At 43.9% G+C, this 26,669-nt stretch overlaps 1 protein-coding gene and 1 long non-coding RNA gene across 4 annotated transcripts in view; one reads left to right on the top strand and one right to left on the bottom strand.

The window, feature by feature from the left end:
* The window catches only part of LOC6578189, a 71,705-nt gene that overhangs the window by 22,579 nt on the left and 22,457 nt on the right, over window positions 1-26,669 (bottom strand). For both annotated transcript variants that reach the window (XM_044010077.1, XM_002004070.4), the window contains exon 2: window positions 453-637. In XM_044010077.1, coding sequence (XP_043866012.1) covers window positions 453-637 — 185 coding nt within the window. The remainder of the gene's footprint in view (window positions 1-452; window positions 638-26,669) is intronic.
* Window positions 682-1,451, top strand: LOC116803841. 2 transcript variants are annotated; one of them, XR_004363846.2, is made up of 2 exons: window positions 682-777; window positions 852-1,451. It is a non-coding gene; the product is annotated as an uncharacterized LOC116803841 (long non-coding RNA). The 2 variants fall into 2 exon arrangements; XR_004363845.2 differs by having other exon boundaries at window positions 682-782.

Genomic DNA, 26,669 nt, shown 5'->3' with positions numbered 1-26,669 from the left:
TTATTCAACAAATAAATTCTTATAATGTTACCCACACTACAACGCAGCCCAAGCGCAGTTATCAGCGCGCGTTCTAATACGTGCGTGTGTATGTATGTGTGTCGAAAAGAAGTGCAGACTGATTAGAATATCAGATTAGAGGATTCAGGTTATCTCCTAGTCAAGCAGTCTCGACTAAAGTCTTCTTACTTGTTTATACTTGTTTTTACTTGTTTTTGGTATTGGGATGTCAATTCAAGTATATATTCAAAATTTCAATTCAATAGCGCTTCATATATTGATATCCCATTCACCACGATCACTCTTTATAGAATCGTAAAGAAATCGGCGATAAAAATTTCATTCGCCCTGATCAAGATATATACAAACCAAAATGAGAATCTTATGATACGATGCTAATTAGAAATAAATAAATACTTAAAGCTTTTAAAATAAGCTTTTTAAAAATATACCTTCTGATCTGCAAATGATGAATTTCTAATACTTTCAATACAATATTGACTGTTTGAGTAAATTTTATTTGTGCTAGTTATAAGTAACGATCCTGTAGTTGAACTTATAACATGGAACTCATCCGAAAAAGACTCCGGATCCAAACGAAACTTCGGGCATTCTAGTCCAGTTAAGACTCCAAATACTGAAACAATAAATGGTGAATAAAAATTTAAAGTTACTCAGCAGGCTTATATTTATATATATTAATATTAATTCTAATAATTTATATATATTAATCTTAATAGAAATTTGTACATATTATTGAAGTAAATTAACAAGAGTGTAAGGTAGTGATTTTGCTGAGGCAGACTCAGTCTGCCCAAGGTTATTTTACAAGAAAAATTTATATCTTGCAGACACGAGGCGGGGGCATGGACGGCAGAAAGGCCCCGCTCCAGAGCCGAACAGGCCCTGTTATCACACGAAGCAGGGCCTGTGGCTGGGCTATAAAAGGCCACTGGCAGCTCCATATGGGGATTGAGAGACCGTAAACGAGATATCGGGTGAAAAGAGTGTCAAAAGTAAAAATGATAAGTGAAAGTCAACGCGAGTGGCAAATAAGTACATCGAAGAACTCCCAGGATATCGTGGGAACATCAAGGACATCCAGAGGGAATCCTTACAACGACTATCACAGGATAAGAGGCAATCAGGATCGCCAGCGGCACCAACAAGGACATTAGTGCGGACGAGGACAACCACAGCAGCTTAAGCGGGGCCTGCAGATACCGAGTGAGTAAGTTCACGTAGCCGTGCGTAAGAGAATAGTTGTGAGTGAAACGAAGCTAGCGTGTCTTAACACAACACTCTCCCAGCCGGAGTACGCTGAGCCAGCACTCGGCATTCTGTGGCAGGTGTGCCTTGCGAAAGCGAATCATCAAATAATTGTACTATAAGTGAAGTGTAAAATTTTAAACTTATTCAAGACAATATACTTTACGTTTCTGAACCATAAATCACAAGTGACTAATTATTATCGCAGGGGCTTCAACTAATAAATTTGTTGGCACGAACTCACAATCAGCTGAAACTAGCCCAGCTTAGACTCGGGATAAGCCGAACCACAACTGCGCTAATTTAAGCTGACTGCAGACAAATTTCGGATTGCTGTTGGGAGCTGTGCGCGACTGAGAAGTGAGCCGCAAAATGCCAACCGGCGTCAAAGTTCGTCACCAGTGGCAGTTGCGAACGACATCGATGTGGCCAGCTCCAAACAGCAGTCCGAAGGGGACAAAATGCGCTAAACGGACGAAATGGCAATTGCTGTGCGTACATGCGTCAATACCACCGGGGGCTGCAAAACCAACGAGTTTTGCAGCAACGCCCGGCCAGCAGGTCGAGGGTCATCAAGGAGGAGGCTGCCCGGACTGGGAAAAGAAATTCTAAAATTTATGGAAATTTTAAAATATTACAACTCCATTTACTTACCAGCAGCATACAGCATTGCCAGCAGTAAGTAAAAATGCAGCTGATGGCGTTAACAGAGAATTAACAGCAGCGATCAGCGCAAAATGGAGCACCGAGGGATGTAGCGACGCAAAACGGAGCGGCGCCACCATGAAGGCCGCCAAAATTCAAACACGATGGTCTCGTGTTTTCCCGAAGGAAGAGGGGAGTGTGAGGAGCAATATACATAGGTATGCACGTATTAATACATATGAACATACGTATTTGCTGTGCGTTCATATGCATATACGTGCATATACATGTTACTCCACACAGCGACGCGAATACTGTAGGAGCGACCCTCGCCACTGGAAAGGAGTCAAGGTCCGATTTCGCTTCTACAGATTCAGCAATGAGCTCGCGCCGCGCACACGACGATCATCGAGGACCATTAGCTGAGGTGCCGTTCGGGCCGGGTGATAGTAGTAGACGACTTCATAAGCCAAAAATAATTTTTATACTCATTCACGAAAGTGAATCAGTATATTGGTTTTGTGCAATGTCCGTCTTGCTGTCCGTCCGTCTGTCCGTCCGTCCGTCTGTCCGTATGAACGCAATCTATTTCGGCGCTATTGAGGCTAGAGACTTGAAATTTGGACAACATACTCGTGTATATCTCCGATCTATAAAGTGTTAAAATTTTCCCGATCCGCTCACTAGGGGCGTGGCAAATCGGAAAATGCATTTTCCGATATACCAGAAATCATGTTAGCTAAAGAGTTAGAAAGCTGTAATTTGGTATGTAAGTCCGCATCGAACACCTAAGATCACGAGCTATGGCGGATATATCTCCGCCCATGGGGGGCGTGGCAAATCGGATAACACTGTATCTCCTAAAGTTGTAAACCTAGAATGCTGAAATTTTGCACGTCAGCTAATGTTATGATTCTATAAAGTCTAAAGATAAAATTATAAGTCTACGCCTATTAGGGCCGTGGCAAATCAGACCTGAAGATAGTGATTTTTTATATTCTGCTATATTTTGGACACTATTTATGCCAGAGACCTCAAATTTTGTATATATACTCGGGCTGATCAGCCAAGACCAAAAAGATTTGTCGGTTATATGTCCGCCCACAGAGGGCGTGGCAAACCGCAAAAGTTTATATCTCCTAAAGTATAACAGCTAGAAGCTTTAAATTTGAATAGTTGATTTACTGGTAGCCTCCTCTATCGATTCCCCAAAAATAATTTTTACGCCTTTTTAGGGGCGTGGCATATCGAAAAATACCCTGTAATTTTCACTTTTTCTGAGGGTAAGCATTCAAACTTTGCAGTTAGGGTACCGTTATCTCGTTCTAAAAACTGATCAAAAATGAGGTGTCTACACCCAGTTGGGGCGTGGCAAATCGATAAAACCTGTATATTCTACAGTATTAGAGCGACACTTAACTACTAAATTGTTGATGGGATGTGAATAAGTATTCCGTAGTCGGTAACGCCCGACTGCAACGTTCTTACTTGTTTTGTTTTGTTTTGAAATTTGCAACTCTATGACTTTTTTTTTTATTTCTTAAAAGAACAATTAATTTCACTGTGAACTCATTTTTGCACTATCACATTAGCACGCGCTACAAATAGCAACAAAAGAGAGACAAACAAGTAAGAAAGCTCTAGTCGAGACTTCTCGACTACGAGACCCCAAAGCCCTTCGAGCAATAGCTATTTCAATCATTTTTCGCGTCTTTCTGCTTACACAAGAAACACTCACACACAGACACACACACACGCATACACACACGCATACACACACGCATACACACACACATACACACACACATACACACACACAAGTATACACACACACATACACACAAAAGCACCCACGAATAAGTACGCATGGGCTGCAGTGTGCGCTTACTATGAGAACTTAATTGTTTTTGTGATTATAACATGGATATGCATGTATTTGCCAAAGCATACGCCTTTTATAAACATGGTGGTGAGGGGGTGGATATAGGGGTGGGGGGTAAATTTGAACAAAAACCGAAATTGTATAAAATGCATATCAATATACATTTAAAATTTGGAGACTGTAGCTAGAGACATGTGCTTTGGAATGTACATACATTTTCACCATATAATTACGCCCTGAAACTTTCATTAAGATTGTACGTATAGAAATTAAGATATTCAACAAATAAATTCTTATAATGTTACCTACACTACAGCGCTGCCCAAGCGCAGTTAGCAGAGCGCATTCTAATACGTATGTGTGTATGTATGTGTGTTGAAAAGACTGATTATAATATCAGACTAGAGGGTTCAGGGCATCTCCTAGTCGAGCAGTCTCGACTAGAGTCTTCTTACTTGTTTTATATAAGATAGATATTTTATTGGGAAGGTGCGAGCTTGAATGAATGACACTTAATGCTTTTCTTTTTCTGAATCGAATAATAAGTTTAAATATGTTTCTTCTTAAATAGCCCTCAAATACATATACACAAATACATACATATGTATATATGTATTGTAAGGTGGCCTTTTTTGCCCACCTTACATGTTTGTAGGTAATAAGTAAAGATATCGAATGAAATAGAGTTTTGTTATGGTGAATAGGATTTGAATAAGGATTTGAGGCATAGTTTGATTTTGTAGCGATTAAGGAAAATTAAATGAAATTTTGTTGTTATGGATTTTGAGTATTGAAAGCTGCGTGGAGTATTTGGTCAGTCTGGAGCTCTCGATGTGAGCAGACGCGCTCAAAAGGGAAAACAAAACTAACTAGCAGAATAAAGGTTATAAGGCGACAAGTTTAATAAAGTAAGGAAATGCACGTAGAGATGTTTGCGTATTTATTCGTAGCTAGTTTAATAATCAATTTGTTAGTTTACTAATCATAACTAACACTAACTGGTAGTTTGAACGAGGTCACGACCCGTTCGCCGGAAGGTCAAAACTCTGGCAGCAAAATCGCGTGGTCTTGAGTGAACGCCGGCGGCAACGCTGGGCGTTCCTCGATCCGCGGTCTACCGATCGTAGTGGCCCCACTAACATTCCACAACACGCTTTCGCAGCCCCGACCCCCGCAATCTGGAGTGCGCTTGATCGCGCCACTCAATTGCGGCCGCCCTCCCGCGTGCAAACGTGTGGGCGTGGGCGTGGTCGGCGAGCTCAGGCCACGTGGTCGCCTAACCTATACGACTTCCCCCCCTCTCCCATTTCTCTAACTCAATACGTCCCGTATCTACTTACAAATTTCTTGTGAGTTATGGCCCTGGGCAGACTGAGACTCTGACCCCGGCAGGAAAATAATGTAACCTTACAAGTGGCGCCCGAGCAGGGACCCGGGGCTAGAGAGAGTGTGGTATACGGGGGGCGTAAAAACCCGCCGGCATACCCAAATAGAGGTGACGGGCAATAGAGGCGATTGTGTAGTTATTTGGTGGTTAATTTGAATATAGGCAGTGTGCGTATAAAAGCAGCAAAAGAGCAAGAACATTCATGGTAAAGTGCGAAAATTAAAAAGTGAAGACACCCTACGTCGGCCGCGGGGTCGGGGGGTCAGAAATTTCGGGAAGCGTCGAGCGAAAAACGGGACTAGAAAACCGTTGCGGCGCCGAAAAGTACAGTGCGTGCGAAAATATTACGCAGAAGCGTAAAACCGAAAACGCATGTGCATAAGCATGTGCACGCGCGGGGGCAGCGTAGCGAACGTCGCCGAAATGCAGCAACGAGAAGTGGTAAGAGCAGAGTGTGTATATATGTATGCACACACCAAAAGTAAGTAAGAGGACAAAAAAAAAAAAAGAAAGTGGTCATAGTGGACGAAATTAAATGTCAACAAGATCATTGATGCCGCTGCAATTGCACCAAGGAGTATGAAAGTGGTTACAGATGAAGTAAGAGAAAAGTGAAAGCATTTAGTGCCGACGGCAAGCGAATATACCCGCCATAAGAAAGTGTAGTTGTGAAAAAAAAAAACAGTCAAGAAAACGCGCATAGTCAAGGGTGCAAGTGTGCGTATATATACATGAGTGAATGTAAGGATTAGCGGGGAGAGAACAAAAAGTGAAATAGTGAAGTGTATATATGTATGTGCGCATAGACGAGTGCGCATATGTATATATGTACATATATATGTGCATGTGAGACAATTAGTTAAGAGGGGGTGAGCGGCGGAGTGTATATATGTATGTGCGTGGGTGCATGCGTGCGTACATATGTATATACATGCGAAGCGCTCAGTTAAGAGAGAGTGAACAGCGAAGGGCGCGCATAGGCAAGGGTAAATATGTGTATATGTATGTGAGAAAACAAATTGAGAGAGAGAGCGATCGGTCAAGCGTATGTGTGTGATTATGCGCATATGACACTGGGCTATTTTTTTTGTATGCTTGCGCATGCGGGTGCGTGTATGTGTGTAATTATGCGCATGTGACACTAGGCGATTTTTCTGATGCGCATACGACACGAGGCGATTTTGATCGTGGGAGTGGACAGTAGGCCGAGACCAGTGAAAATAAAATAAAATAAAATAAAATAAAATAAAATAAAATAAAATAAAATAAAATAAAATAAAATAAAATAAAATAATCTCAGAAAGAGGTTGTCGTCATTCATCCAGGGCGGCAGCTATTCGGTGGAAATCAAAGGAAGACTGGCCGAATGGGAGACACGTTTCTCTTCGGGAGGCGCGGCGTCGAGTATGGGCGGCCGCGCGTACCAGAAATCAGAGCCCGATTTGCGGAAGATCCAGGAGAGTGGTTCCATTTCGGCGGCGCCGCTGAGGCTTAGCGTGCCGACGGCGAGCGTGGCTGGGAGCCGGAGGGACGAGAGGCCGAGGGAATCCAGCAGTGGTGGCGAAATGAGGATTGAGCGACAGGCTCCAGCGCTCTCGTCGCCGCCGGAGAGGCACCCACCTTGGAATATCGCCGAGCAAGTGAGAAAGTGGGGAATGAAATACGACGGTCGGTCGGATCCTCTCGGTTTCATCGAAATCTTGGAGGAGCGAGCCATAACTTATGGGATCGAAGTGGACAGGATGCCGAGGGCGCTGAGCGAGGTGTTGGTAGACAAGGCGGCTAAGTGGTTCCTAACTAGTGGGCTAAGAGACGTGCCCTGGATAGAATTCAAGAAAGAGTTCTTGGATTTCTTCTTACCTCCCCAATACCTCGAGCGTCTGGAGGATCAGATCCGGGCGCGTCGGCAACAGGAGGGCTAACCCTTCAAGGACTACTTGATCGAGTTGCGTTTATTGATGCGTCAGGCTAGATACAGCCCGGCCCAAGAGTTGAATAGGGCCTACGAAAACGCATCCCCGGAATACAGGCTGTACGTACGGAGGCAAGATTTTTCATCCCTGACCCAGCTGACACAGATGGCTGCAGAGTTCGAAAACGTGAGGAATCAACAAAGAGAACGAGGGAGGAAGGCAACGGTGGAGACCGCCTGGCCTAAGCCAGCGGAGGTGCGACAGAATAATCCTTTCCGCGCAAAGACATCTGATCCCCGATCTGGAGGACAAGACGAGGGGCGGACAGAGACGCCGGCGGCGACACAGTCGGCGGAGGCAACTAGCCGAATGATGGCCCAGGACGCTGGACCTAGGCCAAGCCGAGTTTGTTATCGATGTGCACAACCCGGACATTTCGCGCGAGAGTGTCATAACGCACAGGTGTTGTTTTGTCGACACTGTGGTCAGCGAGGCCGGACTGCGAGGCAGTGCTGCGAACGAGACAGCTTGGGAAACGGCCAGGGGCGCCCTCCAAGAGAGCGGAGCGGCGCCAATTAGATACGGAAGACGAAGAGAGGTACCCGCTCCGAGTAAAGGAGTGGAAGATCGTCGCGACGGTGACGGTCGGGGGTCAAAGGATGACCGCCACGATCGACACCGGGGCCACGCGCAGTTTTGTCAGCGAGGATTGTGTGCGCCAACGGACGATACGAGGCGAGCGTTGCCAGGTGGAGTCGCGAATCAGGCTGGCCGATGGATCAGCGCTGGACGTGACGAGAATGATGAAAACGGACGTAAGTCTGGCTGGAAAGACGGCGGAAGCGAACCTGCTAATAATGCCGACCATGCTGGACCATGTCATCCTCGGCATGGATTTTCTATGCGCCATCGGCGCTACGGTGCGTTGTGGCAACGCGGAGCTGGAAATGAGGATGGTTGACGACGTGGGAGGAGGAGCGTCGCCACCGAGTGAACGAAGAGGAGAGAAAGGCAGCAGCGGTTTTAGAGAGCAAGGCCAGCTCGCTAAAGGACATGTGAAGAAGTCGGGCCCAGAGGTGTCGCGCGAGGCCGCTACGTCGAAGGAGGATCCGAGGCCGGCAATCACGGTGTCGACAGTCGGCGTTCAGGAGGCGTCGAGCCAAAGCGCGCCGCCCGACAAGAAAAGAGGTGAGAGGAAACGGACGAAGAAAAGCGAAAATAAGAGGAAAAGAATGAATGAAGGAACGCCGAAGGAGAGACTTGGAGAGAATCTTCCGGCGACAAAAGGAAATGAAGAGAAAAGAGGCGAGACACTGGAGTATAAGCGGGGAGCTGGGCCTCCCGCGAGAGCTGTGAAGCGGAGCGAGGATTTGAGGGGCGGACCCGAGGAGCGGCCGCCGGAGTTCAGGTCGGTCGAGTTGGAGAAGGAAGGTGAGCCCGGAGGCGGCCCACCGACGAGAGAAGGATCAGAAAGCGAGGATGAAGGAAATGAACGATCCGGGCACAGTAGCAAGGAGTGGCCGGAGGAGTTGGAGGAGGAACTGCAGGAGTTTCTAGAAGCAGAGCTAGCATTGTTTGAGGACCTCAGAGGCGTGACGCACATCGCCGAGCATAGCATCCGGATGAAGGACGACAAGCCTTTGAAGCAAAGGTACTACCCTAAAAATCCGGCTATGCAAAAGGTGATCGACGAGCAGGTGGACGAGCTACTCCAAGCAGGGGCGATTGAGCCGTCGAAGAGCCCACATAGCGCACCCATAGTCTTAGTCAAGAAAAAGACTGGGGATTGGCGCATGTGCGTAGATTATCGTCAGCTCAATGCCCACTCGATCCCGGATGCGTACCCCGTTCCGCGGATCCTGCACATTTTAGAGAGGTTGCGGCACGCACGTTTCATATCGACGCTGTATCTAAAGAGCGGGTACTGGCAGATCCCGATGGCGGCGGATAGTAGGGAATATACGGCGTTCACTGTGCCAGGCAGAGGACTGTTCCAATGGCGAGTGATGCCGTTCGGTTTGCATTCGGCGGGGGCGACATTCCAGAGGGCGCTGGATACAGTCATCGGGCCCGACATGGAGCCTAACGCGTTTGCATATCTAGATGACATAGTGGTCATCGGAGCGACAAAGGAGCAGCATGTGGCCAACCTGAAGGAAGTTTTCCGGCGGTTGCGGGCGGCTAATCTGAGACTCAACAGAAAGAAATACAGTTTCTTTCGGGAAAAGTTGGCGTACCTTGGCCACGTGATAAGCGGAGAGGAGATTTGCACGGATCCCGCGAAGGTTGAGGCGGTTCGGAGCCTCCCATCACCTTCGTGTCTAAAGGAGTTGCGGCAATGCCTAGGAATGGCATCGTGGTATAGACGGTTCGTGCCGGACTTCGCATCGCCAGTACAACCGATGACGAAGCTTCTGAAGAAGGGTCAGAAGTGGGCCTGGAGCGAGGAACAGGAGGAGGCGTTGCAGAAACTCAAGGAGAGTTTGACGACCGCGCCTATTCTGGCCTGTCCCGACTTCTCGGCCAAATTCGTGCTGCAGACCGACGCCAGCGACTACGGCCTCGGTGCAGTGCTGACGCAAGAAGTTGAGGGGCAGGAGCGAGTAATAGCATATGCCAGTCGGAAGTTACTGAAGGCGGAGCTAAACTACTCGGCCACGGAAAAGGAGTGTTTCGCGATCGTCTGGGCGATCTGAAAGATGCGATGTTACCTGGAGAGCTACAGGTTCGACGTCGTCACGGATCACCTAGCGCTGAAATGGCTCAACTCAATAGAAAGTCCCACGGGCCGGATCGCTCGTTGGGCGCTAGAGTTGCAGCAATTCCAGTTCGACGTACGCTATCGCCGTGGGAAATTGAATGTGGTGGCCGACGCACTGTCCCGACAGCCCATAGACAGTTGCAAGCAGGCCGTGGAAGAAAATCCCCCTTGCGGGTGGATAAAGAGGATGCGTGAAAGGATCGTAAAGGAGCCTGAGAAGTTCCAGGATTACGTGGAGGAGAACGGGCAGTTGTACCGGAATTTAGGCCATAGGATAGACGAGGAGGACTTTATCCCATGGAAGCTCTGCGTTCCAAGCAGTTTGAGGGGCAGAGTGATGAGGGAGTGTCACGACGCTCCCACGGCCGGACATCAAGGAGTGAGGAAGACGGCAGCACGACTTGCGCAAAGGTACTATTGGCCGGGCATGTTCCGAGATGTCACCAGGCAGATGGCGAAGCCATTGGCGGTCTTGTGCGCAGACTTCGTGGGACCGTTGCCTCGTTCCAAGCGTGGGAATACGATGTTGTTGGTGTTCCACGACGCTTTCGCTAAATGGGTGGAGCTGGTGCCATTGAGGAGAGCTACTACCGCTGTTGCAACTGGCGTTCCGGGAACGTATACTCAGCAGATTTGGAGTACCCAGGACATTCGTTTGCGACAACGGCGTACAATTTGCAAGTAGGAGTTTCAAGTTGAAGTCATTTCATCAAGGAGATGAGGAAATTGACATGATCCCGGTAACCGAGACCGGGGAAACGGGGAACAGGCCTATACGATGACCGTCGACTCATCGGGGGGCGTAATAATTTCCCTGTCGAAGTAAGGGGGGGTGTAAGGTGGCCTTTTTTGTTCACCTTACATGTTTGTAGGTAATAAGTAAAGATATCGAATGAAATAGAGTTTTGTTATGGTGAATAGGATTTGAATAAGGATTTGAGGCATAGTTTGATTTTGTAGCGATTAAGGAAAATTAAATGAAATTTTGTTGTTATGGATTTTGATTTTTGTAGTTATTAAGATTATATTCTGAAATCATTGTTTATATTTCAGATGTAGGACGTAAGGTGATATTAGTTGATTATTATTAGGCAGTGAGTAGAATAAGCGTTAGTTCGTAAGGTAGCACTAAGTAGTTAATAATTAAATGTAAGTGCTGTAGCGATTAGCCTTAGAAAGTAAGCGAAATTCAAATGAGTGGGCGGGCACGCGATCAGCAATGCAACCGTGCAGCTCGAAAGCTCGCGGTGGTGAATTGCATTGCTGGTCGAGGATTGGAAGCTGCGTGGAGTATTTAGTCAGTCTGGAGCTCTCGATGTGAGCAGACGCGCTCAAAAGGGAAAACAAAACTAACTAGCAGATATAAAGGTTATAAGGCGACAAGTTTAATAAAGTAAGGAAATGCACGTAGAGATGTTTGCGTATTTATTCGTAGCTAGTTTAATAATCAATTTGTTAGTTTACTAATCATAACTAACACTAACTGGTAGTTTGAACGAGGTCACGACCCGTTCGCCAGAAGGTCAAAACTCTGGCAGCAAAATCGCGTGGTCTTGAGTGAACGCCGGCGGCAACGCTGGGCGTTCCTCGATCCGCGGTCTACCGATCGTAGTGGCCCCACTAACATTCCACAACACGCTTTCGCAGCCCCGACCCCCGCAATCTGGAGTGCGCTTGATCGCGCCACTCAATTGCGGCCGCCCTCCCGCGTGCAAACGTGTGGGCGTGGGCGTGGTCGGCGAGCTCAGGCCACGTGGTCGCCTAACCTATACGACTTCCCCCCCTCTCCCATTTCTCTAACTCAATACGTCCCGTATCTACTTACAAATTTCTTGTGAGTTATGGCCCTGGGCAGACTGAGACTCTGACCCCGGCTGGAAAATAATGTAACCTTACAGTATATATAAGTAAGTCTGCACGCATAGCATCAAGCATTCCAGCCTTATAAACGCGCTCACTTGTATGTGTGTATGTATCTACACATAAATGCGTGCTCTAGCATATTCTAAAAATCTCAATGCAATTGATTTGTCTTTACATTGTTATACCCTGAACCCATTGAAAATGGGAAATCAGGGTATAATGGTTTTGTTGAAATGTATGTAACAGGCAGAAGAAGGCGTGGCAGACCCCATAAAGTATATATATTCTTGATCAGGGCGACGAGCTGAGTTGATTTGGCCCTGTCCGTATGTATGAACGCGTCGATTTCAGAAGATATAAGAGCTAGAGACTTCAAATTTTTTTTAAAATGTCCGTAATTACAGCGCGCATATCAAGTTTATCATAAAAAATCGATAACTCATCCCGATCTTTTTTTTATCGATAAAAAACCTTATCGAAAACCAGTTATAAAATTATATCTCCTACACCTTTATTGCTAGAGTCTCCAAATTTGTTTATATATGCTAATATGCAATTTATGCAATTTCGGTTTTTGTTAGATCGAGGCGTTCATACACACGGACAAAGCCAAATCGACCCAGTTCGTCGCCCTGATCAAGAATATATATACTTTATAGGGTCTGCCGCACCACCTTCTGCCATTTACATACTTTTAACACAAACATTATACCCAAATTTTCCGTTATAAATGTGTTCATGCACATTCATGAACATAGAAATATGATAAGTATGGGAGCATACCATCTACGCACTTAAAAGCTAGCATACATAAAATAGATAATATATGTGGAACTGTCGGACTAGAATAAATATGACTCAAACCCTCAGCGACAGGAATATGTAAGAGACGAACGCTGAGCCTTACAATCTCCGCGATAGGATGAAAATAGCTAATAGACCCACGCGGAGCCTTACAAACTCTGCGATAAGATAAGAATATGGAATAGACCAATGTTGAGCCTTACACACTCAGCAATAGACGCACTAGATTTAAGGGTTGAAATTATGCATGAGTCTGGATATATAAACCCAGGCTCAGAAGAATAAAGATCAATACGCAACTAAACACCATCATAGTCAAGTGTATTCGTTCATGGTCCTTCGATCCGTACCACAAGTCTACCAAATACCAAATTTTGTGACAGTTGTATATTAAATAAAACAAGTAAGAAAACTCTAGTCGAGAGTGCTCGACTAGATACTACCCCAAACCCAACAAATAAAAATGCCCATTTAGTATGGCTGAAATTTCAATTTCGATGTATTTAAAAATATAAATAAAATACCAAACTCATTTAATAAAATATAAAAATATTTTGAAACAATTAAAAAAAATTAACATCAGTTGCATCGATCGAACCGCAACTTCTCGATCGAGCGTCATGCAGCTAACACACTACGCCACCTCACTTCTGCTAGTGGCGCTGGCAAAACTGAAATAGATTCACTGCTGCAGCGCCATCTTTTAAAACTAAACGAAACTAACTGCTGATGTGATTCTAAAAATCTGCTAGAATAACCAAACTATTAAAAACGCACATAAAGTATGGTTAAAATTTCAATTTCGGTGTATTTAAAAATATAAATTAAATAGAAAACGCATTTATGAAAATATAAAAATATTTTGAAACAATTAAAAAAAATTAACATCAGTTGCATCGATCGGGATTCGAACCGCGACTTCTCGATCGAGCGCCATGCAGCTAACACACTAGGCCACCCGACTCCTGCTAGTGGCGCTGGCAAAACTCAAATAGATCACTGCTGCTGCGCCATCTACCGAAACTAAACGAAACTAACAGCTGATGTGATTCAACGAATGTTTCTAGAAGTTTGAATGTATGTGTGCACACGTATACAATGCTGTTGTAGCTGCTGCACGTGCGTTTGTTAGTTGGCCAAATATTTGATTATTTTTTATTAATTTTTGACTGAACAGAATTTAATGAAACTTTCAGCATATGATCGATCTACATATTATATTGAATATTTGAGAAATTAAAAAAAAAAGAAAAATCATGCACAATTACCTATAGTGGCATCTGATTTGAACTTGAATGTTTTTACTCGATAAAAACATAACGGGATGATTTATCGAATTTTAAAAACAAACTCGACGTCCGCGCTGTATATACGGTCATTTAAAAAAAAATTGAAGTCTCTAGCTCTTATATCTTCGGAAATCGACGCGTTCAAACATACGGACAGACAGACAGACGGACAAGGCCAAATCGACTCAGCTCGTCGCCCTGATCAAGAATATATATACTTTGTGGGGTCTGCCACGCCTCCTTCTGCCTGTTACATACATTTCAACAAAACCATTATACCCTGATTTCCCATTTTCAATAAAAAGTGGTTTCTTCTTTGGCTTACCAATCCACGCTGTGAGTAGAGGCACAGCAAGATCAACAAGGTGATCAAAACAAACAAGTAAGAACGTTGCAGTCGGGCGTTACCAACTGCGGAATACTCATTCACATCCCATCAACAATTTAGTAGTTAAGTTTCGCTCTAATACTGTAGAATATACAGGTTTTTCCGATTTGCAACGCCCCAAATGGGCGTAGACACCTCATTCTTGGTCAGTTTTTAGAACGAGATAACGGTACCCTAACTGCAAAGTTTGAATGCTTACCCTCAAAAAATGTGAAAATTACAGGGTATTTTTCGATATGCCACGCCCCTAAAGAGGCGTAAATTTTATTTTTTGGGGAATCGATAGAGGAGGCTACCAGTTACTCAACTATCCATTTGAATCTTCTAGCTATTATACTTTAGGAGATATAAACTTTTGCGGTTTGCAACGCCCCCTGTGGGCGGACATATATCCGACAAAGCTTTTTGGTCTTGGGTGATCAGCCCGAGTATATATACAAAATTTGATACCTCTGGCATCAATAGTGTCCAAAATATTCGAAATCACTATATCTTCAGGTCCGATTTGCCACGCCTCTAATGTGCGTAGACTTATAATTATACCCTGAACCCATTTTCAATGGGAAATCAGGGTATAATGGTTTTGTTGAAATGTATGTAACAGGGAGAAGGAGGCGTGGCAGACCCCACAAAGTATATATATTCTTGATCAGGGCGACGAGCTGAGTTGATTTGGCCCTGTCCGTCTGTCTGTCCGTCCGTCTGTCCGTATGTATGAACGCGTCGATTTCAGAAGATATAAGAGCTAGAGACTTCAAATTTTTTTAAATGTCCGTAATTACAGCGCGCATATCAAGTTTATCATTAAAAATCGATAACTCATCCCGATCTTTTTTATCGATAAAAAACCTTATCGAAAACCAGTTATAAAATTATATCTCCTACATCTTTATTGCTAAAGTCTCCAAATTTTTAATGTATGCTAATATGCAATTTATGCAATTCTGGTTTTTGTTAAAATTTACCCCCCATCCCCATATCCACCCCTTCACCCTCACCTTTGTCAATGGCGTATTTCAAATACTAGAGACTTGTGCTTCTGTAAAAACATGCATATCCATGTTATAATCATAATCTAAAAGTTTCATGAAGATCGTACGTCCACAAAAAAGTTATTAAGCAATTAAGTTCTCATAGTAAGCCAACACTGCAGCCCATGCGTGTTTATGCGTGGGTGCTTGTGTGTGTATTATTTTGTGTATGTGTGTGTATGTGTTTGTGCATGTGTGTGTGTATGTGTGTGTGTGTATGCGTTTGCGTGTGTATGCGTGTGTGTGTGTATGCGTGTGTGTGTATGTATGCCTGTGTGTGCGTGCATGTGTGTGTGCGTGTTTCTTGTGTAAGCTGAAAGACGCGAAAAATTATTAAAATAGCTATTGCTCCAAAGGTTCAGGGGATCTCGTAGTCGAGCAGTCTCGACTATAGCTTTCTTACTTGTTTTGTATTTAGACTTTATAGAATCATAAAATTAGCTGACATGCAAAATTTCAGCATTCTAGGTTTACAACTTTAGGAGACACAGTTTTATCCGATTTGCCACGCCCCCAATCGGCGGAGATATATCCGCCATAGCTCGTGATCTTGGGTGGTCGACGCGGACCTACATACAAAATTTCAGCTTTGTAGCTCTTCAACTAACATGATTTCTGGCATATCGGAATATGCATTTTCCGATTTGCCACGCCCCTAGTGGGCGGATCGGGAAAATTTTAACACTTTATAAATCGGAGATATACACGAGCATGTGTTCCAAACTTCAAGTCTCTAGCTTCCATAGCGCCGAAATAGATTGCGTTCATACGGACAGACGGACGGACGGATGTGTCGTCAACCATCAATATTTAAAGAGAAATATATGGTGGCATAATGGCAGAAATCAGAACCAATAAAGAGTTCATGAAAGTCGAAGTTGCCGACCACGCCATAGACACAAACCAACTTTATAGTTGGGAAACGAGACCGGAATCATCAAAGCAAGAGATGTTTTCATTTGGTTGGTCGAGCCCAATAGGGAAGTTGGTAAGTCTTGTAGACGAAAGAGCTCAAAGAGTAAGGCTGCACATTGAAGAGGTGCTGGCCAACATTGAGCTCAGCAACCAGGATGAAATCTTTAGCTACAAAGATACGCTAGATGTCCTCTGGAACAAAGTCTGGTCAACACTGAAAGATTTGGAGGTAAAATATGTGTTGGGCCAAATTCACTTATCATATTGTTAACTTGAATTTTATACCTATATTTTTACATTTGGGTTCACCCTAATTACTCTATCTCTCTTGCGTGGTGATTTCTTATTACTTGCATTAATTCGCCTAGCTCTAAGCAAGCTGCGCTTGCTCATACGTTTGTACTTTTAGTGTATATCAAGAACTCTACGAATAAACGTTGCACCTACGATGCGCTGAATTTCATATACGGCTCATTTGTTTAGTTAGAACAGCATCCCCATACTCTGAACTCATGCTAGACAGAAAAACGCTTCTGATCTTACATTTTGGCGCCCAACGTGGGGCCTTGCTGTTCAAGTTCCGTGCAACGCATTTAGAGTTATAATTTGGCTTATGTACAGACATATTCTGTATACATACTTCTGTGCATAAGTGGGATATATCAGCATACAAGCTATTAGTTGTGCATGCACTCGCTTGCCTTGCTATTCGCACCGGTCACTCACTTTGGTTGACTTCGCTGTCGCTCTGCGACCCCCGCCGTCGCATCACCGAGTCATCTTCTTCGTTTCGTCATTCTCTCGCAGCAAAGCAGCTTCTGCTTTGCAATCTTCGTCACCTCGCTACCCCTACGATCCCCCCGCGATCGCAGCACCGAGTCATCTTCTTCGTTTCGTCATTCTCTCGCAGCAAAGCAGCTTCTGCTTTGCAATCTTCGTCACTTCGCTACCCCTACGATCCCCCCGCGATCGCAGCAGCAAGTTATCGGCAGTGCGCTTGTTATCATATTCGTCAGTTTGGATAAATCATATTCGTCAAATTATAAATACATAAGTGCAGTTAATCACAAACGCAGTTATACAAACGCATCAACTGCACTGAAAGTCGACGCTGGAATTACTCTTCTTTTGCTTAATATTGTATGCGCTCAGTTGAGTGAAATAAAATCCTAAAGTTGTTGATCAAATCATGTCTCTAGAGAGCCTTAAAGCACAGCGCGCGAATACTCGCCGGAATATTAGCCGAATTCGTAATGTTGTCGATCCCCAACTAAGAGAAGGGAAATCTGCACCAGTTCAAGCTGAATTAAAGTGTCGCTTGGAAATTTTGGAAGCTTACTTTAAGCAAGCAATGGTATTGCAGACTCAAATTGAAAAGGAATGTTCGACCGATACAGGACGCACCGAATTGGAGGAACTGTATGTAGAAATAAAAGTTTGTATTACAGAGCAACTCACGGAGGATATACACGAATCAACATTCGCTGCGGTATCTGGGCCCACATTCTTATCGTCGGCCAAGCTGCCCAGACTTGCGTTACCTACATTTGATGGCAATTATGCGGACTACAAGAATTTTAGTGCGCTATTCAACCAAATGGTGGATCAACAGAACAGCTTATCAACCATCGAGAAGTTTAATCAACTGATCAGCTGCTTAAAGGGACCAGCATTAGAAACGGTAAAGGCATTTCAGATCACACCTGAAAACTACCGAAAGGCACTTGAGCGCTTGAATCAACGCTACGACAATCCAACATTAGTGTTCTTGGACAATATCTCGTCGTTATTTATGCTCAAGAGTGTATCAAAGTCAAACAGCCAAGAAATTCGAAGTTTGATTGACAACTCTACAGCATTGTACAACTCGCTAAAATCATTAGGCAACGAGGCACAAATCGCACAGGCAATGTTAATAGCCATTGTTATGGATAAGATGGACATGGAAACTAAGCGCAAATGGAACGAATCATTGGATTATTCCAAGTTGCCTACGTGGGATTTATGTGTACAGGTAGTTGAGAGGCATTGCCAATATTTGGAATCATGCGGTAAGTCCGAATCGAGCCAGGCCCGTACAGCGACTGCTAGCAAACCACGAAGCCAGACAACCACGCGACATGGTTTGTCTTTTAATTGTTCAACTCACTCATGTCCTCTTTGTCTTAGCTCAGAGCATCGAGTCTCACGTTGCAGTCGACTTCAAGAGATGTCGGTTGCAGAGCGCTATGAAGCAGCGAAACGACATGGACTGTGCCTAAACTGTCTTGGCAAGGGCCACCAGGCATCCAAGTGTCCTTCTACTCAACGATGTCGATGTTGCTCGAGACTTCATCACAGCTTACTACATCGAGAGGCAGCTGTGAGTAGATCGACAACTATGTTGCCCAGCGGCTCGAATTCAAATGATGTGGTGACACATACACACACCAATCGAACAGACCAAGTCATTCTAGCAACGGCCATCGTTGAGGTCATGGATGCATCTGGAAACTACAGGATCGGTCGTGCTCTATTGGATTCTTGCTCACAGGTGAACTTCATCTCAGAACAGTTCGCACAAGCACTACGCTTGCCAAAGGTCAAACGGCACATGCGAATCTGTAGCGTTGGTGAGTCACACACATACATCAAGTTTGGCACTTCGGCCACAATCAAATCACGCTTGGAGGATTTCAAGATGCCCATTGATTTCTGCGTAACGTCACACATTGCCTATCAGCCGGAATCGGACATCGACACTTCATCATGGAACATACCGAAGAACACACCTTTAGCTGATGAGAAGTTTCACAAAACTCGTCATATCGATTTACTTATTGGCGCCGAAACATTTTTGAAATTCTTGCAGTGGGACAAATCAAATTGGGTCCCAACCTTCCTATGCTTCAGAAAACGTTACTTGGATGGATTGTGTCTGGACGCTATAATGGAGGACAGCAACAGACACACTGCTACTCGCTCTCACAGGAGGAGTCAATAAACAACAATTTGGAACGACTCTGGCGTATCGAAGATTTGAGTAAACCAATCGACAAGTTCACACCTGAGCAACTGCAGTGCGAACAAATGTTTACTCGCTCTGTACGCCAACAAGCAGATGGTAGAATTATTGTTCGGCTACCATTCAAGGATGATCCACGACATCTAGGATCTTCATACGAGTCTGCTAAGCTGAGATTCGAGTCACTGGAACGGCGCTTAAATCGCAATCCCGAGTTAAAGGCAGCATACATAGCATTTCTGCGCGAATATGAAGATTTAAATCATATGAGTTTGGTACACTCACCAAGGCTTGACGAGCCACATAATTACATACCACATCACTGCGTCTTCAAGCCAAATAGCACTTCAACGAAGCTCAGAGTTGTCTTCGATGCCTCAAATCGAACTTCATCGCAACAATCACTCAATGATTTGCTAATGGTTGGACCGACTATTCAGACTGATCTATATACGCTTCTGCTACGCTTTCGAACGTACAAATATGCACTGACTGCAGATGTTGTGAAAATGTTCAGGCAAGTATTGGTGGACTATCGTGACCGCAAGTTCCAATCCATTCTTTGGAGAGATTCAACAGACAAACCACTACGGACATATTCACTAAACACAGTCACTTATGGTACGGCCTCAGCACCATATCTCGCCATACGCAGTATGAAATATTTGGCTGATCTACATATGCAAACTCACAAATTGGGATCACAAGCTATAAATTCATCATTCTACGTGGATGACTTTCTTTGTGGGCATGACACAGCAGAAGGCCTGCAACAACTCAAGGCAGAGGTCATCGAAGTACTTGGCAAGGGCAAATTTGAATTAGCAAAATGGCATTCGAATCATCCGGACTTTGTCGACGACAGCACGATCAAAGATTTGAATTTAGAAGATGGCTCAGTTACTAGCACATTAGGCTTAGCATGGAACCAACGTCTGGATGTGTTGCTATTTGCCTTTCGACCCAAATGCTCCGTTGATGCAATCACCAAGAGGACAATTTTATCTGTGGCATCTTCACTTTTTGATCCATTGGGATTGGTAGCGCCAATCATTGTGACAGCAAAGATCATTCTACAGGAACTGTGGATAGTCAAATTACAATGGGATGAGTCTGTGCCGCAAAACCTTTATTTAGCTTGGAAATCGTTTGCTGCATCACTTACTTCACTGGAGTCGCTGAAAATACCTCGATTCTGTATGCAGCCGAACACCAAGGAGTTGCAGTTGCATGGGTTCTGTGACGCTTCCATACGTGCATATGGATGCTGCATTTACGCACGCACAGTTGCAGCGGACGGCGAGGTTCAAGTTCACCTGATCACGTCAAAGTGCAGAGTAGCACCAACTCGTAAGTTATCGCTACCAAAACTGGAACTCGCTGCTTCTCACCTACTGGCCCAACTCTACGTGAAAATCAAGGGGATTTTCACATCGAAACAAACCTATCTGTGGAGCGACTCGTCGATAGTTCTTCATTGGATACAGCAACATTCGTCGACACTATCAACCTTTGTTGGAAACCACGTTTCTGACATACAAGAAGCTACGCCGGACTGTCAATGGAGACATGTCCCAACTAAATTGAATCCCGCCGATCTGGTCTCGAGGGGGTGTACACCCATCGAATTAAACGAATCAATCTGGTTTATGGGGCCGGCGTATCTAAAGCAGAGCTCAAACACTTGGCCAAGAGACAAACATCATGAACCAGATCCTGAGATTGTAGCACTTGAGATGCGCAAGTCAGCTTTCAAGGCTACGACGGATATCAATTATCTACTCGACACACTCAGAAACATAAGTTCGCATCGTCGTTGTTTGCGAATTGTTGCTTGGATGCTGCGCTTTATACACGCGCTTCGGAAACCCGTTGAGCTGTCTACGCCCTCGCTATCACCTCAAGAGCTACAGCGTGCATTTAATTGCATTATTTGGAATCTGCAGCAGCAACACTTCGCAGATGAAATTCACGCTTTGAACAAAAATAGGCAAATATCAAGTCATATAAAATTTCTAAATCCATTTTTACAGATTACAGACGGATATCAACTATTGAAGGTTGGCGGCCGTCTCGAATTGGCAAATGCACCGGAGGTTCAGAAACATCCAATCATACTTCCCAGCAAAGATGATTTTGTTCGTCACTACGTGCAGTTTCTTCATGTGCAACACTATCATGCTGGCTCAAAGGCACTTGTGGCACTAATTCGTCTGCAATTCTGGATCGTAAATGCTCGAGACCTGGCTCGCTCTATTGTCAGAAGGTGCGTGCACTGTGTGCGCTACAAGCCAAAGTTGCAACAGCAACTCATGGGAAATCTGCCTGTAGAGCGATTGACGCCATCGAGACCTTTCGCTCACTGTGGAGTTGACTTTTGTGGACCAGTCAACGTCTATCTCCGCATTCAGGGCAAGGCTCCTCGCAAGGCCTACATTGCCATATTTGTATGCTTCGCCACCAAGGCTGTGCATATCGAAGTGGTATCTGACCTTTCAACGGATGCTTTCTTAGCCGCGTTGAGGCGCATGATTGCACGACGAGGATTGCCTGTGGATATATTTTGCGACAATGCCACGAATTTCACTGGAGCAAGCAATCAATTAAAGGAACTGCGAACCTACTTCTTCAAGCAAGAAAATCAACAGTCAATTATTAGTTTTTGCACAAATGAATTCATAAACTTTCGTTTCATCCCACCCAGAGCACCACACTTTGGCGGCCTCTGGGAAGCCGCAGTTAAAAGCGCCAAGGGGCTTATGACGCGCAGCCTTATGAACGCCCGCTGCACGTTTGAGGAATTGGCCACAATCACAGCAGAAGTAGAAGCCATCCTCAACTCACGCCCACTCACACCACTATCATCAGATCCAAGCGACTTGGGTGCTCTGACACCTGGTCACTTTCTAGTTGGAGACTCCCTGCGAGCATTGCCTACACACAATATAGAAGATGAACAGTTGAAATCTTTGGATCGCTGGCGTTTGATAACTGGTATCAAACAATATTTTTGGCGACGCTGGTTGACAGACTACTTCAACGAGCTGAACGTGCGCCACAAGTGGACCAAACCATCACCCAGTATCTCTATCGGGGACATGGTTCTCATACATGAAGACAACGTACCTTCTCAGAAGTGGATAATGGGTCGCATTACAGCTACAATTCCTGGACGAGATCAACGAGTACGAGTGGTAGATGTCCGCACTACCAAAGGCATAATCCGGAGACCAGTTCACAAAATAGCGATTCTTCCTGTCTCTTGAAAGACTGCGTCATTCAATGGGGCCGGGATGTTGGGCCAAATTCACTTATCATATTGTTAACTTGAATTTTATACCTATATTTTTACATTTGGGTTCACCCTAATTACTCTATCTCTCTTGCGTGGTGATTTCTTATTACTTGCATTAATTCGCCTAGCTCTAAGCAAGCTGCGCTTGCTCATACGTTTGTACTTTTAGTGTATATCAAGAACTCTACGAATAAACGTTGCACCTACGATGCGCTGAATTTCATATACGGCTCATTTGTTTAGTTAGAACAGCATCCCCATACTCTGAACTCATGCTAGACAGAAAAACGCTTCTGATCTTACAATATGAAAGGCCTGCCTGCGAAATCGAGTATATAGACGAACTGGAAGTCAAAGTGTACACAGTGTCAAGAAAACTGGAAAGGAAAATAAATGCACTGCAAATTGTAAAAGAAGACACTCCAAAGCGACCGAAACCGACACTTCCTTACTTTTATGGAAGTCCTAAGGCGTGGCCAACGTTCTTCGAGCAGTTCACCAAAATAATTCACAACAGGAAGGATATCAGCGACAAAACGAAACTGATATACATCAAAATGTATCTCAGAGGAGAAGGTCAACGAGTTATAAGCCATTTCTCAATTGGAGTGGGTAACTACAATTCAGCGTGGGACTATTTATGCAAACGCTACAAACGTTATTTGCCTGTGGACATGGAACTGCTGAAGGATAACGATGAAGGCAGTATCCGCAATTGCGTGAGCACCTCTGATAACAGTGACAAGGTCACCGCTGATGAGATGTTAGCATATCAAGCAGCCTTGGATGTCAACCCGCTGGCAAGTCCCCATATGGGAGGAAAAATAACTAAAGCTACTGAACAAGGTAATAAAGTTCAAGTGGTAACAACAAAATCAAATATAGGTGAAGACAAGAGATCGATAAAAAAGATCTGGGCTCCACCAACTCCGACAAAGGATCCGGAGCACATAGAAGATGCAGACGAGAATGGAATTTCTGCCACAGCTTCGACATCGACGTTGAGTATCACTGAAGATACATCAACAGATATCCAATTGGAAGTTCGACCAATGGATGATATTCCCACAGTCGGCAGCACGACGGAAGAGCAAACTTCTGCGGAGACTGCAACAGCGACTGGAAGTGCAGCTGAACAGAAAAGCGACAATACCGACTCAAACTTTCCAGTGATGACCACTTTAGCGCCACCAAAAATGGAGATTAAAGCTGCAAGTACAATTGGAAGTAGCAGCAACATATTAATGGAAACAACCATAACCACTACAAGCGAAACAATAGGCCCAATAAGGCATCAGCATCAACAGAAGGACATCTATCACTTGGAGGCTTAGGCCTCGGCAACAATGAAGCGATCGACAACCTCCTCAACAGATGCAATCAGCTATATTAATGCATCAAACGATGATACCTACAAGCCACAGAAGTTCTTTAAAGAGGCATGACTTCATTTGGCATGGGAGCCGCCACCTAAGCAAAGGACCAAGGTGATGGTGGCATACTCGGTTTATCTGGACGTCACATTCTCTGGGCCCAGCAGAATGTTCAAGCACGAACATGAGACCTCAAGGATTGCAAGCATGGACATTTCGTCAAGATTATCAATAATTATCATATCTCTTTGTCGTTAAGATGATAAGATAAGAATATGTAATAGACCAATGTAAGGCTCAACACACACTCAGCAATAGACGCACTAGATTTAAGGGTTGAAATTATGTATGAGTCTGGGTATATAAACCCAGGCTCAGAAGAATAAAGATCAATACGCAACCAAACACCATCATAGTCAAGAGTATTCGTTCAAATGTGTTTAGGGTATAATAAATGAAACAAGTAAGAAAGCTCTAGTCGAGACAGCTCGACTACGAGATCCCAGAACCCTTCGAGCTACACAAGACACACGGACACACACACACGCATACACACAAACATACACACACACACACACACACACACACACACACACGCACACAAGCACCCAAGCCTAAACACACATGGGCTGCAGTAAGCGCTTACCATGAGAACTTAACTGTTTAATAACTTTTCTTGTGGATGTACTTTCTTCATGAAACTTTAAGATTATGATTATAACATGGATATGCATGTTTTTACAAAAGCACAAGTCTCTAGTATTTGAAATACGCCATTGACAAAGGTGATGGTGAAGGGGTGGATATAGGGGAGGTGATATGCTCGATATCCGCTCTATATATACGGACTTTAAAAAACAAGTAAGAAGTAAGTAAGTAAGATACTACCCTGAACCCAACTAATAAAAGTGCCCATTTAATATGGCTAAAATTTCAATTTCGATGTATTTAAAAATATAAATTAAATAGAAAACTCATATGAAAATATATAGAATTATTTTGAAACAATTAAAACAAGTAAGAACGTTGCAGTCGGGCGATACCGATTGCAGAAGACTCATTCACAGCCCAAACGCTGTCAACCAGAGTATATAGTGCAATTTTCAAGTCTAGTGCGCAGCAAAAAACACGGCATTTTGCCATTAAAATTGGAAAATCATCGATAGCTATTGCATTCAAATTACATACATATATAATTTATACAATTTTGATTTTTATTATATATGTATTTATATCCATACATTGGATACCGGCTTCAAGCTAACAGCAGATCAGCGCGATTTTCCTATGCTTGTGCACACACTCATCGTCTATTCTATGCGTACAGACAGAAGCGCGCCTTTTCTCACATTCTTAGAATTTCGATTGATTTCTGGACTTTCTAGCCGTTACTGTAGTTTTGTCTGATGACGCTCTCTTATTAAGCTATTCTATTTTAGCAACTGATTTCTCGATCAAAGCAGTGGCGCGGGTGCTAAGGGCGACACAAGTAATGTTAGAGTAGGGGAGGTTCGAACCTCTACTGTGTTATTATTATTTTTTTTTTTTTTTTCATACATATTTCGTTTTTTATAAAATAGATATTTTATTGGGAAGGTGCGAGCTTGACTGAATGGCACTTAATACTTTTCATTTTCTTAGTCGAATAATTTTATAAGTTTAAATTTGTTCTTCTTAAATAGCCCTCAAATACATATACGCAAATACATACATATGTATATATAATTATATATGTTTGCCTGCGCGCATAGCATCAAGCATTCCAGCCTTATACACGCGCTCATTTGTATGTGTGTATGTATGTACACATAAATGCGTGCTCTAGCATATTCTAAGAATCCCGTTGCGATTGATTTGTCTTTGCATTGTTTTTGAATTTCCAGCCACCACTCTGGCTTTTCTTTGCTATGTGGCGTCATAACAATAATGTGATTTCATTTTAACTACTATTGATCGAAACGACGCGGTGGTGCTGTAGGCTGAAGCGCCGGCGATCTTTATTTTAGCTATTTTGACAAACATGCTGTTTGGGTTGGGTGCGAGTTCAAATCCCGCTGAAAACAATTTTTTGTAAATTGCAAATTTTTGTTATTTTAGCTTTTTTATATTTTATTAATTTTATAAAAATGTTTCCTTCCGTGCTATCAATGCCTATAAGCCTACTTATGTGTACATATACATAAATAGATGACTGACGCATATAAATGTCGCAATTCGGGCACTGTAAATGCCGATTGCCACGCCCCTAGTGGCCGTCGACTCCTCAATTTTAGCCAGTTCTTAGAACGAGCAACCGGTTACCTAAATGCAAAATTTGAATTCTTACGCTCAAAAAATGTGAAAATTACAGGGTATTTTTCGATATGCCACGCCCCTAAAGAGGCTTAAAAATTATTTTTGGGGCATCGATAGAGAAGGCCACCAGTAACTTAACTATCCAAATTTGAAGCTTCTAGCTCTTAAACTGTAGGAGATATAAACTTTTGCGGTTTGCCACGCCCCCCATAGGCGGACATATATCTACCATAGCTCGTTGGACTTGGGTGATCAACCCGCGTATATATACCAAATTTCAGATCTCTAGCATCAATAGTGCCTAAAATATAGCAGAATTCGAAAAATCACTATATCTTCAGGTCCGATTTGCCACGCCCCTAGTGGGCGTAGATATATAATTTTTTCACCCATCTTCATAGAATTAAAACATTAGCTGACGTGCAAAATTTCAGCATTCTAAGTTTATAACTTTAGGAGATACAGTTTTGTCCGATTTGCCACGCCCCTAATGAGCGGAGATATATCCGCCATAGCTTGTGATCTTGGGTGGTCGGCGCGGACCTACATACCAAA

Source organism: Drosophila mojavensis, unplaced genomic scaffold (assembly GCF_018153725.1).
Source record: "Drosophila mojavensis isolate 15081-1352.22 unplaced genomic scaffold, ASM1815372v1 contig_108, whole genome shotgun sequence".
Taxonomy (NCBI): domain Eukaryota; kingdom Metazoa; phylum Arthropoda; class Insecta; order Diptera; family Drosophilidae; genus Drosophila; species Drosophila mojavensis.
The sequence above is the reverse complement of the archived record's forward strand: the minus strand, read 5'-3'. Positions and strand labels throughout refer to the sequence as shown.